This window comes from Amia ocellicauda, chromosome 22, assembly GCF_036373705.1.
Source record: "Amia ocellicauda isolate fAmiCal2 chromosome 22, fAmiCal2.hap1, whole genome shotgun sequence".
Classification (NCBI taxonomy): domain Eukaryota; kingdom Metazoa; phylum Chordata; class Actinopteri; order Amiiformes; family Amiidae; genus Amia; species Amia ocellicauda.
The window spans coordinates 7,222,334-7,236,077 of record NC_089871.1 but is presented as its reverse complement, the minus strand read 5'-3'; the positions used below and the strand labels follow the sequence as shown (position 1 = coordinate 7,236,077).

The 13,744-nt window shown below is 40.7% G+C and overlaps 1 protein-coding gene across 1 annotated transcript in view; it reads left to right on the top strand.

The window, feature by feature from the left end:
• vmp1 (vacuole membrane protein 1) overlaps positions 1–10,029 on the top strand; it is a 58,416-nt gene extending 48,387 nt beyond the window's left edge. The window contains exons 11-12 of the mRNA XM_066695169.1: positions 7,876–7,978; positions 8,919–10,029. Of these exons, the coding sequence (XP_066551266.1) occupies positions 7,876–7,978; positions 8,919–9,062 (247 nt within the window). The 3' untranslated portion in view covers positions 9,063–10,029. The remainder of the gene's footprint in view (positions 1–7,875; positions 7,979–8,918) is intronic.
• Positions 10,030–13,744: the final 3,715 nt, after the last annotated feature.

Here is a 13,744-nt window from a genome sequence, read left to right as displayed (position 1 = left end):
ATAAAATAGGTCATAGTAGTAGACCGTCTTATTAAAGGGTTGATTAAATAACATGAAATAAACAGACAACCAATCACATTTCTTGATAATTGTAAAGTGGAAGGTAAACTACACAAAAGTAAGAGATTCTGACTCCTGCATACTCAGTATTTAAAAAAAATTATAGATTGTGTTGTGCTGCTAGAATGGCATACATTTCTGTATTTTCAGCCTTACAAGCTAAATAATAATTAAAAAAATAATAATATGCAGTTAATGTTACGTATATTAATTAATAGAAAAATAAGTGATTTATAGATATTTGTGCAGAAAAAAAACTAGACTGAAATTGATTCCTAAATCCATTAACTTGCATGTCAAACTGCAGATTGAATATAAAAATACTGGAGATAGGAGGACTGTCTCTTGCAGAAACCTTCACTTTTCTGTGTAAAAGCTGTGACCCCCTTTTTTGTATAGTAGAATCCCCCTCGAGTGGGCCGGCGATAAGACCAGTTCTGTATGGTCTCTTTGCCCACATTTCCCTTTTTTCATAAATGTGAATTCTGTACTTTTCAATATGATAGGTGGGCGTGCCACGATACAATCGTATCTGCTTCACTCTTGATGAACCACAATGTTCACACTATTGAAAGCCAGGAGTTTCACTGTCAGTAATTGGCGTTAACATGACATTAATTTAGCGTATGCAGATTTGCATCTACGAATTTACACTCTGTAGTTTCTAGGAAAAACGGGCATGGTTATTTTATTTTATTTTAATTCTCAAGAATGTTGCTTTGTTTGTTCATGTGAATTTATTATGTATCCAAATGTGCCATTATTGTGTTGTGTTTCGGCACCCTTCTTGTTTGGCAACAAAGCTGTGTGTGTACTTGTACTTGTGTAACCCTTAGATGTGAAGTAATGTATCCATTTAATCTAACGGAATACGAATGACAAGTCAGATAGAAGACTGAAATACATTTTATTGTTCCACAGTTGGTGGGGTGGGGTTATCTCTTACCAGGGCAGACTTGGAGGATGTTGATTCATACACTTTTCGAGAGCTCGATAGGTTTTCTTGGATCAATACAGCAGTGGGAACAGGAAGGCTGGCGAAGGATAAACACTCTGCTCACTCATATCCTCCAGCACATTCTCCAGTTAGATTGAAGGAAATCAGTTTTCAGCGATTGTTGTAACTAAGTAACCTGGCTTATCATTTCAACATTCCTCTGGAAGCGTACCTTGAGAGCACGGAAAAGCTTAATCATACATGCATTTGTAAGTCATGGGTTTAGCTGCACAACCCTGCAGCGAGGCATCCTCAGACTGCCCTCAACGTTGCCATCGCCAAGGATTTTAGTAGAACCTGGAGACTATATTTACTGTGACCGGGAAATTACTGAAATAATAGCCTGTGATAGCTGGCACGCCCTCCCAGGCAGTGGGCACCCAAGGGTAGCGTTTGGCTGGCAGTCCCAGCAGACCTTGAAAGATAAGCGCCATTTCCAAAAATGACCTCATCTTGTTGCTTTTGTTTTGTGTTTTGTTTTTTTTCTCGTGCAGTGTAGTCTGAGTCTGCCTGTGCAGACAGTTGGCAAAAAAATTGCGATCTGATTGACTCTCTGGTTTGGAGTGCCGTATCTGAGACAGCTTTCATGTTTATGTGGTGAAGTCATTGGGAGGAATCCTGATTAACCAAGAGATCGTGGCATCCTGGGGGGTGGGGTGGGGTGTGGTGAGGGGGTGGACATTAAACGCTCACTTTAAACAGATAATTTTGTTATTTTTTATATTATGTATACCAATTCTATCTATCTCCCTCTTGCTTTCAACAGATATTTCATCAAGATGAGATATAAAGCACCAGGGGAATTTTATTATATCAATGTAATAATATTAAATGGTATAAAATGAGTGTAAGGATGCCTGCCTCAACATAAATCAGTAAAGCCTCCATATCACCCATGACCCATGAATAAAACTCATTCATAGATACAAAGCATTGCTCATAGCAGCGCTTATTAAGGTCCAAACTATTGTCTCTTCAGCGCTGTCTCTCGAAGCCAATCTGTGGTTTTTGTGTTGATTTTACATGAAAATTAGTTAATTTTAGTTTTCTTCCTCTCATTATAATTACAGCTATGCAAAAGGGAAATACCCTAACTGATACATTTGAACTTCCTCTGTACCGTCTGTACTAGTATTGTAGAATGCAGTTTTTTGGTGAATACTACTAATTTGCCTATGAATTGTGGAAAATTACTAATCCTGGTGTCAAATTTTTTCACAGAAATGTTGATTGTATAAATTTGTCTCCCTATCTGTTTATTCATACATCCTGTATCCATCTAGCTCTGTCTACCTGAATCCTGGTGAATAGTTATTAGTGTCTGATTGTCCGCTCTTCCCATTAACATAAGTAAGGTTACAAACAGGAGGCTGTGTGACCCGCCTTGCGTCCTTCTAATTGTGACGTTTTAATAGTTTTTCTTTATCGGCCGGGTTCTTACATTCCCGAGGCCAGTTTTATTGTCGTATCATTCCCGATGCATGTGCTTTGCTTGCAGAAGTCACTCAATACTGGGACGGATTTGTCCTGCGGAGACATGAGATTTAAAAAGTGCTAAATGTCGCTCACCTATTTAGGAACGTGTAGTAGTCGAATGTGTTTTCCCACACATTATGAGATGCATGTATTTAGTTTTTTTGCCTTGGTCTAAATTGAAATGGTTAGCAAATCCCCCCCCCCAAAGATGAAGTTGCTTTTATGATCAGTGCTGTGAAGTATTTGCTGGTTGCAAGTTTATGGAGCTTTATGGCTGCTGTGCAGGGAGTCGCTGTGCCTATCAATGGGCCGCTATGCCTCTCGAGGTGCTGAGCTGCGTGGGGTTGGGTGAGAGGAAGTCTAAGGTCCATTCTGACTCAACATGAATGGAATTTGATCTGAGAGAAATGAATGGTTAAATAATGTGAGAATCTTTTTATCAGCGGCAGGAAATGACAGCTCATTAAAATACTAACCGTTGAAATGTGCTTCAACATCGGCACAATCATTTAACCATTTCGAAAACTGCACGTCTGTTTTTTTTTTTTCTTTCTTCTTTGGGGTGTGGGAGGGGGTAGAACTGGAGGGTGGATGGCAGTTCCTTTGTGACAAAAACTCCTTTTTGAGAGGCAGAGTTCCCTCCAAAATGCGCACGGAAGCAGAGGCTGTTTTAATAATCACTGGCTAGTCTTCCTCTAGATCCACTGGTGTTCTGTGCATCTCGCTCTTCCATCCTCTTCCTCCACTCCCATGTAGCGCAGACTTTCTCATGGCGTCCGAGTCGAGCAGCGTCTCCCGTGTGCGATTGACCAGCAGCAGTGAAGCCAGTGTTCCTGTTCACTTACAGGAAACATCTCCAGTGCGTCAACATATATTCCTACATCCTCTTAGCATTCAAGTAGGATTTTTTCCACTTTATTTTTCACCCACTGCTTTTTATATGTGTATTGTCACTGTCATGTCAGCGGACGTCTCTTGTGCTCAAAAAGCATGATCCTGTCGGGGCCCCTGTGAGTGGCCTTGGACAAAGACATCGAGAAAATAACTAGATAGATAATACTATATCTATTAATTTACATTTTGTTAGATTATTATTATTTTTTTCCATCAAATGGACAAATTCAACCATTCATCTGTTTATCTTCACTCCTTAAAACCCTGTGATATGTTCGGGAGGTGTCGGCCCCTTGCTTCTCTCTGTGATGGTAGGTCGTGTCAGCCCCCGGGCGGTGTGGTTCCCTCGGCCCCCTGTCTGACTCAGCCCCGCTCGGCTCTCGGTGGACTCCTGGGGGGCCGCCGCTGCTGATGACACTGTAGGGAAACGGGATGATCTCATGTTCCTCGCAGAATTTATTAACGAACAAAGAAACCGCTCAGCTGAGCCCAGCCCTGTCCTCACCATCCAGCCCAACGCTTTAGTGAACATTCAGGACGAATGTGATGTCAGGTCCCCTCGGCCTCCGTCCTGCTCAGCAGCAGTGATGTCTCATCGTCAGTCCTGGAGTGGACTGTTTTGGGGGTTTGCCACACCTTTTTAAGCTTTACTGTTGCCTCCAACACCGTTTTTTGTTTATATATTTAAAATGACAATTAATTTTCAGGTAGTCTTGAAACAGGTTTTAATTATTTTTATGTGATCTTAATTTAGGCCTCTCTATTGAGACACATGGAAAATGTACCCCTTGATGTAGGTTTACTAAATAAGCCCCATATATATTTTTTGTTGTTGGTTTTTTCACCATTTATAATAATGTATAATGCAGATAGATAGGGACTAGATTTCCATCATTTTGTTCAGGAAATGTAAAGGTATGTTTAGTCTTTTTTTTTCAACTCCTTTTTTTGTTTTTGTCCATTTTTAGTCTTTAACAATATGCTGAAAATGAATCCCTACTCAACAGCCTAATGTCCTGATTTCATTCGATTTAAGACTAATTGTACCGTCTTTCACAGAACTGGGAGAATGACACATTTTTAAGCAGCTGTTTGTACTGTAGATTTCTCACAATTGAAATGTCTTCATAAGCAAAATAGTTAAGGAGGGAATTCATATGAAAGCATGATCACACTGTGGTTGAAGGTAGTGATACGGTTTTACAGAGACACCAGAGTTATTTTTTCTCATGAATTCATTTATTTCATTTCAATGCAAAAAATACATGCATACATAAATTGTAATTGAAATATATATGGCTTTGTTGAATAGAAGTACACTATTAATTGGTATTATATCTACACAAGCACCTGGATGGCTTTCGCTGGTTTATCAGATTGTCGTGGTCAAGTGGAGAAAAGCAAAACAATCCTTTCGTGACTGTCTTAGATTTTATTTGAAGAGAAGCAGATTTGAATTCTTCTTAAAAACTGTCAGGAACTCTTTCTTGTCTGTCCGTATTGGGCACCCACAAATTGTGTAATGTTTAAAATTATAAGTTTTGCTGTTTTTGAATTGTGGCAGCCAGGCAGGACTTTGGAACTTGCACAATTATTTTGTACAGATTTATTTAAATTAATGTATATATTTGTATCCACTATTTTTGTATGACATTTTGTTTTATACAGCATTTATTTGGTAAAACTGATTTGATATTGACCGTGTGCTTGAAACTACCAAGAGCTTTACAGTAGTGCTAATAGATGCAAGAATAGTTGAATTCTCTTAGTATTATTCAAAAAAGGACTAAATGTTTTACTAAATGAAAAGATCATTCACGTTGAAATAATGTGGCTGATTTCCTTGCTCTGCTTCTAACTATAAACAAAAATGAATATGTTCAGCCTTTGAAAGTTAGTGAATCACATAAAATGCTTTGCAGGATATAAAACATATAAATGCACTTTTATACTTATTTTAAGGAAAAGGGAGAGTACAAATATATTTTAATATATTTAAAGTTAAATGTGTTCACAATTCACAGCATTGTCTTTATATAAGAAGTAAATGCTGAGTTTTTTTATTATTATTTCTATTGCTATTTTAAATTATTTACTTTTAAAATGAAACGTTATGTATTGAAATCAGTTTTCCTGGCTTTTAAATGGTCTATAAATATCTTTAGCTTTTGGGGACAAATTAGTTTCAGAACTATTTTTAGTCATTTTAATTTTCCTTTGTAGTTGTAATTTTTGTATGTTTGACTGTGACTGTAGGCTTTTTTTATATAAATTGATGATTAAACAAACTCATGTAAATGTTTCAATATACAGTTTTTAAGTGAAACCAAAAAAAAACTAAAATGTAAACCATTAACACTTAAGTGCTCAATGTAATCTTCAAAACACATTTATCTCTATTTGTGAGTGTGTGTGTGTGTTATGTATCCATGTTATATAAATATATGTTTGTGTGTTATGTATTCCTATTATATAAATAGGTTTGTGTGTATATATTTAGGCCTATATTTATTTATTTATTTATATATATATAAAGAAGTACTGAATATTTCACAAGCATGTGCTATGTTTTGCCATTTTTTGTTTTTTTTGTTTTTGTACTTCAGACAAATTCACTCAAGCTTTTCTTCTTTCTAAAAAATACAAATTCTTAGTTTTGTTTTCAGTCTTTTTCAAGTACATGATGTTCTCAATTTTATTTTTGACTAATTGGTTCTTAAGCAGAGGCGCTGAAGGCAAAAGCACAAAATGTGACTTGAAAGACAAAGGAACCCTTAGTTTCGGGGTAAGGTGTTGTCTTTGGCAATTGGATTTGGTTTTATTCATTTGATAAAATAAAAAAGTGTGTTACTGGCCACACATCACCATTTCATAAAACAAATAGACCCCAGTGCTCCTCTGGAGAAAGATTGTTCTCGGTCTGTGTCAGAAGGGCTGGTTCGTCTTCGTGGCCGTGACTCGCTGTGGCTCGCCGAGAGTCATCTCTCTATTGCTCACCGTCCACCGTCACCAGCCCACTGCCTTGTGCTCCAGCCTGGGCTTCTCCATTCATTCACTTTAATATCTGCAAATGGAATAAAACCAGGGGGAAATGTGAGGTGTCATCAGACTGCTTATTGCACAAAAATACTGTGGGCAGCATTTTTGCTTTCTTTGCTTTTTTGAAAGTCATATGTTTTGTTAGTTTTTCATTTTCGTTTTAATATATTTCTTTTAAAGTGGTTGTAACTGGCTTATTGTTATTTAATTTTTATTTTTTGATGCACAACCGTGACTTTGTTAAACCTTTTTAGTCTCTCTCTATAGGAATAGTTTGTGGGTTGATGATAATTCTGTGAACTGTGACTGTTGGTAAATGCTCAGTTTGCCAATACAAATGATGAGGCGGTTCAGCCCTTCTCGTTTTTACTATAAGAGCGAAGGTGTGTAATGGGAGAGGAATCTGTGCCGGGACGAGGATTACAGCGAGGCTTTGTGAACCCAGCGATGTCTATAGTGCTTAATGCTCTGCGGCTGATGCTATTGAACACGCAGACCATATAGACACATGCTGTTAATAATGGGGATGTTTTACAGAAGCTGTGAAGTGCAGCACACACTGAACGTCCATAGTCTTGTATTTGCTCTGTAATTAATCACCAACTCCCAACTGGGAGGGAAGGGTTTTCAAATGTGCCAGTGCAGCTTTTGTTTTTTTTCTCCCTCTCTCTCTCTCTCTGTCTCTCCTCCATTCGGACAGATTTGTACAAAGAGTTTCCTAATATGGGCTGTCATATTCGAACAGACCGCCTTTTTCTTCTTTTTTTTCTCCTTTTTTGAACGAGGGGAGGGCAGTTTCTTTTTTAGCCAGTGATGACACACGTACGACTCACTTCCTCATTAATTGGTTCAAACCAGTTCTTACAGGAACTGCTGGTGATAAATGTGAGACTTCTGAGAAGTCATTCATTGCGCTCTGCGCCGCGTTGCTGTTCACTGCAGGGGACGGCTGGGCCTCGGCTACACCGGAGCCAACAAGTTTTTTTTCTGTGTTTGTTTTTATTCTCAGACTCTTAGGAAATAGAGTTTGTGGTACATCCTGTACCATTACACAGGGCTTTTTCTTTATCTTTTTTTTTTTTTTTTTTTTTTTGCTTTGCTTTTCTTTTTTCTTTCTTTTACATTTTTTTTTTTTTTTTTACCATTTTCTCTGCTCTGGGATGAACTTTGAAACGGCTGTGGGTGGACCAGTACTTCATGTGTTAATCGTGGAAAACTGTAGACAGCTGGACAACAAGTTCATGACATGATTTCTTTGTTGCCGGCTCTGTCCTTGAATGGTAAGTACTGTTGATGTAACTTTGCTTTGTGTTTCTTTCTCTCCCTCCCTCCCTCGCTCCCTCCCTCCCTCCCTCCCTGCCTGCCTGCCTCCTTCCCCGGCACTGCTGGCTCTGGCTCCTCCACTCCAGTGCCATCCCGGCTGTGGGTCCTTCCCTTCAGAAGCCCTTCAGCGAATACCTGGAGAATCAGCGAGCAAAACTGCACCACAAAGCCGGCGAAGGGACCCCAGCGGTAAGTGATCTCCTCCGGCAGCTCTGCACCTGAGACACCCAGGCAGGACAGCTCGCCTTTATTATTATTTTTTATTTTTATTATTTTTTAATTTTTTTTAATGTATTTATTTATTTGGAGGGTCCGTTTTTGGCACATCTTTCGAGTTCTCGGCACAGCTTACCTGTGTTGAATCGAGCCTGTAGAGTCAGGAGAGCGCTGTGTCCTCAGCCCGGGCTGCTCAGTCTGGTCCAGCGGGCCCCGGCCGTGCGTGCCGTATGATTGGCCCCTGGGCCCAGTGAGTCACGAGGCCCCCCGAGGCTCTCGTCCTCGCACCAGGTCGTTCGCGCGCTGCAGAGACGCGGCTCAGACTGAATGACATCCGCTGGAATAAAGCGAGGGCCTTATACAATACTTTTTTCCCCCCTCTTCTCTATAGTTTTTTTTTGTTTGTTTTGCTTTGTTTAATTTCATATTGTTTTGTCTGCGTGTTAATAATGGATTTAAAAAGAAGTGGACATTCGGGCGGTACTTCAGAAGTCTGTGATTTACATTTAAAAAAACTGAAAGATAATTTGTTTGAAGGACTAAGTAAAGTGAAGTTACAAGAACAGGAGATTTAAAACATTATTATTTATTTATTTATTTTTTAATAAAATATTTGTATTAAATGCAAATGGAGATGTGAGGGCCAACTGTCCTAATCATTTAAAAGTCTGAGGGCGATTGATTACAATGAAGTCACTGTGTTTGCAGATTTTTAAACGTGTTCATTCTGAACTGGTGACCCCTTTGCACCGGCAAAGGAACTCTGAGGAACTGATATCTGTGTCTCTGCTGTCGTTGTGCTCTGTGTTGTGTAATTAGTAATTAGTGCATCTGTAGAAACGTTTGGGAGCGTCCGACCGCGTGACGCTCTGACGGAGCTGCGCAGTAACGGTGGTCTCTGTTTCCTTTGCAGGGGGAGAACTGGCTGTCTTGGGTGTTTGAGAAGGTGGTGATTATCATGGTGTGCTATTTTGTCTGTTCTATCATTAACTCGATGGCACAGAGCTATGCCAAGCGAGTCCAGCAAGAGAAATACTCTGAGGAGAAAACCAAGTGATACTAACTCTCACAATCCTCTAACTGGTACAGGGCGCTTGTTCAGAACAGTTCATGTAATGGTTAAAACAGACAGACCTGCTTTTCTTCCATTTTTTTAAATACTACTACTATTTATTTTTCCCCCCCCGATAAGCTGATATGATAAAACTGGCACTAAACAAATGTTTGGGCATATTTCGATACTTGATTATTATTATTATTATTTTTGTTTGTCGGTTTAGTTTTTGTTCTCAGTAACAATACAAGGTAGCGATTTGTAGATTTCTGGACGTAAACGATTAATGCTAAATGTCTAAAACTGTGCCCGTTTCTTGGCTTGTCACAGTGGTATTCTGTGGGGTGTGCGATATTAAACCATTCAGTGTAACTTTTGACATGAATACCATTTCAAGCACTCAGTTTATCAGCGCAGCACTGGGCTCTCGATGCTGCCTCTGTCTCTGTAGTTGCAAAGGCCTCGTGCAACATTGTTGGTCCTGCTTCCATTGAAGTGAAGTAAACTCTTACAGGTTAGACTTGATTTATTTAACTTAATTATGTGTAATTGTATGGTTGACTTTTGCTGATATGATACTTTTTCTTTTTATAATGTGACATCAAGGTCTTACTACCACAATGCTTTTCTTTGTTTTATTTTTTGGGGAAGCCTATTTATGAGCAGTATCTCGTACGTTTTTCAGATTTTTTTTGTAGGGGGTTTCTTCGTTTTACTTTTTTCACTGTTCTACTAGTATAGCAATATAAATAAAGATGGATAGACATGGTATTTAAGCCAGTTGCACACCCTGTACATTTTTTTTTTTTTTTTACCGTGCTCAGCGTTATTTTTAATGCTCAGTAAAGAGAAATAAAAATCATAACTGTTTCATTTGTAACTGTATATACTGCGATTAATGCCATTTTTAATTCTGTACATTTAGACTGAACTTTTTGATCAGAATTTATAAAACCCACCCTGAATCATTCTACAGCTTTGTCTGACTTTATTCTCATTTGTGTTGGATTTTTTCCCTCTGGACAAGTTTACTGGATATGTCTGGAATCTTTAAAAGAGATGCTTGTTGAAATAAAAGTTGATTTCATTTCGATTTTTTACTTTTCATGCTCGTATTTGGCAGTTTAGACAACAACACATCTTGCTGTTGACTCTCGACGTTGGTAGCTTCTGCGTCAAAGACTAAACGCGAGAATTGAGATCCTTCGTGAGGATAGAGCTGTGACTTGTTCTCAGCCAATGAACAGTAACCACAAACACGCTGTTTCATGCGCTGTGTTGGGGGATAGATTTGTGCAGATTTGTGTGTCAGTTGGAGGGGAAACGTACAGGGTAGCTATAAATGTACTTTCATTTAATTACAGCTTGCAAACTGTAACACGTTTGTCCGAGGACTTGTGTGTGTGTATTCACATGGGGTCTTGCTCAATCCACTGGCACACTTTCCAGCTTAATAAATCTATTTAACGTCCCCTCTTAACGTGTTTTCCCTCGTCTGTGTTCTTCCAGAGCAGGCAGGTGTGTCGGTTTGAGGATTGGGTTTTGTGAAGCATGAGGATGTTCTGTAGCAGCGAATGAAGTGGCAGCCAGGGGGGTAAAGTCCTCGGTGCATGCACACTTAATTGTGTTAACTTATCAGTTACAGTTTAGCCAGTCACGGAGGGGGAAGTCGTAAGAAACGGAAACAAGTGAGGTAACTTCAGTTTGTACAGTAAGGGGTCACTGCCCTGTAGACACCTGACAGACATTGCGCAGTATTGTTTCTGGTTGGGGTTGTGGGCGGAGGGAGGGAGGGTCAAGGGAGATTGACTTCTAGATCACACACACACACACACACACACACACACACACACACACACACACACACTTGTGAGCCATGCACAGTCTCACACTGAACGAAGATGCCCTCTTGAGCCACTTGTCGGGAGACGTCCATCTCTGTGCCAGCGCTGGGCAGGTGAGTCCAGGCGAGGTGTCTGTCTCTCTGTGCGGTCGGTGTCCTCCTGCGTGTCCCTCAGGCATGTCCATCACTCTACCATCCTGTCAGATAGCTTATCAGACTGGTGTTGGCTGTTAGATCGCATGGCAACAACAGTCTGTAGGCTGTCTGACACTTTGGGGTCTTTCATCAGACCAGCATCCTGTTGTATCACCTCAGTTCCCATTGTAATGTGTAAGTTGTGGTGCGTTGTGTGGGTCTCTGTGTCGTGCTCGCCTCTCGACGTTGATGTCCAGTAGTGTTCAGTTTGATGGCAGTAATTCCAGTTACAAAAATAACAACGCTTATTTTCCTGCTGTGCGTTTCCTTATATGCACAGACATTAAAATACATATATATAATCTGTGTGCGTGTGAGCCTAGGATCTTGCAGCCTGGCCTCCGTTGAAGATGAGAGCTTTCGCAGTATCACAAGACATCTTGTTCTGTAGCTCTCCTCTGTCCGGTCACGTCGACAGCGATATGCAAATCTGCCGCAGGGGTTTGGCTCAGCTCGAGTTGAATTTCCTGAGAATCAAGAAGGACACTGAATTGCAACATCCCTATTGTGACACACTGTGCGCGCTGGAGTATTTTTCAGTGAATCTGCCGTTGTCTTCCCTATTATGTGTGCGCTCTGCTAGTTTCAGTCTGTTGCCCAATTCCTTTTTCTGATGAAACCTCTTTTTTTTTGCCACTGTTAGTGAAGTTTGTTTTACTCAGGAGTTTCCACTTGTAATCTGTATCAAGTGACTCTTGGAAACCCTGCCTCTGCTTTCAGACATCTTAAACCTGCCTGGTATGAGGTGACATGCCTTCAGAGAGTATTTTACTGTGTGTGGATGGAATGGAATAATATGAAACACATTTTTTTTTTCTTTCTCCTATAAAACTCGGGGGGGGAAATTCAGGAACTATTTGCCTGCCCTGAACTGAAATGCTCCTTTAGGTATTTTTGGAGGTGTCCTATTTGACACGGAAATTCCATTGCAAACTGTGTACATATGCGTGTGTCTGTGTGTGTGTGTGTGTGTATGTGTATCTGTGTAATTTGTAATGTTTGATGTTTCATGTTGTTGTCTTATTCCCTCTTAAATAAATGCCTACATAAAAAACAAACTATGAGGACTTCTTGTATTTCTTTCTTGGGTTGTGTCAATAGGAAGCTACCCTGGGGGTTGTGCAAGCCAGGTGCTTATATTGGACGCTTCAACAAAAGAAAGGTGTGACCACCTGGCCTTTGCTGCCAGCTGCATAAGCCTGGCACCGTTTCAATGCCGGGGTGTGGCAGTTGCCCGGCCCCCCCGCCTGGCTCTGCGGTGCCAGTGTGTACCAGCTACAGATGGTGTTTGTGGTGGCAGGGCGGCTACAGAAATGATGTCTCCCCCCCAGGGTCATTGTCTCCCTCTGAACCCCAGCTCTCCCCTGCTCTGTGATGGGAGGCAGTCACAATCACAATCACAATCACACACACCCCTTTGCCCATTGTTCAGCTTGGCGTATGCCAGGGTGAACCCGCCCCACCTGATGTCACCCCGGTGTTTCACAGATCAGCATCAGACCACACTGGCAGCCTCTGGTTCGCAAAATACATCACATTATTAGCTCAGTTTTTAAGGTGTAATCGAGCAGTGGTGGGAGTGGGAGCTCAAATTGCATGTAATGTGTATTTATCCCACAAGGTTGGGATTCCAGTTATTTACCACAAAGAAAAGTGTCCTAATCCTTACAGAAAGTGAAGTCAGTATTATTATTATTTATTTATTAGCAGACACCATTATCCAGGCATGTATTAGAGTATCTTAAAACATAATGATAAACCCTTTAGGATACCTGTCTAAATATATATAGCTCCGCAGCAGCAGCTATCAATCCATTGCTAGATGAAGGCCTCCCCAAGAAGTTTCTACTTTCTTCAATTTGGTTAAACAGACAAAGATGGCACAACCAGGTTTTTAAGAGTTAACACACAGCCATTAGTATTTCCCCGTCTATAAACCCATCCAGGTGTGCTCCCACACGAGGCTCTGTGTTTGTTCTGGAAGCCGGCCCTTCCAGGAAACCTGTTCCCTTTGATGAGGAAAAAACATTTAGGAAGAAAAACAACCTCTTCTGTGAAAGATTGCTGTGTAAACTTCTCAGGTTTACTTACCCAAAGTAAAGGTTTTTTTTAGCCAGTTATTGTTCCAGGTGAGGTCTGATTTGACAATTTACAACCCAATACCGTAAAAGACATTGAACAGCACACCTCCACCCTCCACAACCAGCATGCAAAACCCACAGCCCCTAGAAATTAAACTAATCCCAAGGACGCATTTGCATTGGAGCCTCAGAAATGCAACTGCTTTCCCAGAAGGCCGTGCAGCGGGGGGGTTCAGCTGCCTGTTCCGAGTTTACGGCCGTTTGATGAGCTCCTTCTCCACGGGAGCTCTTCCCGTCTCGCGAGTTACTAATCTCCCGCGCCTCGCCAGCACAGCTAAGTTCATTAAATTCAATTGGCAGTAACTGTGCTGCCACCACATAAAATGCCTGATTTAAGAGCCGCTCGTAAACTGTCTAGAGAATAGGATGAAGGGATGAGCGCCTTTTGTTTTGGGTGTTTTGATCTGCCATAGCCTGCTGTGAGCGAGTGCAGCTATTTTATTATTTTTATCCCCCCACCACCACCCCCTCCCTCGACTCCTTAAATAAATCGAGTCCAAACCACC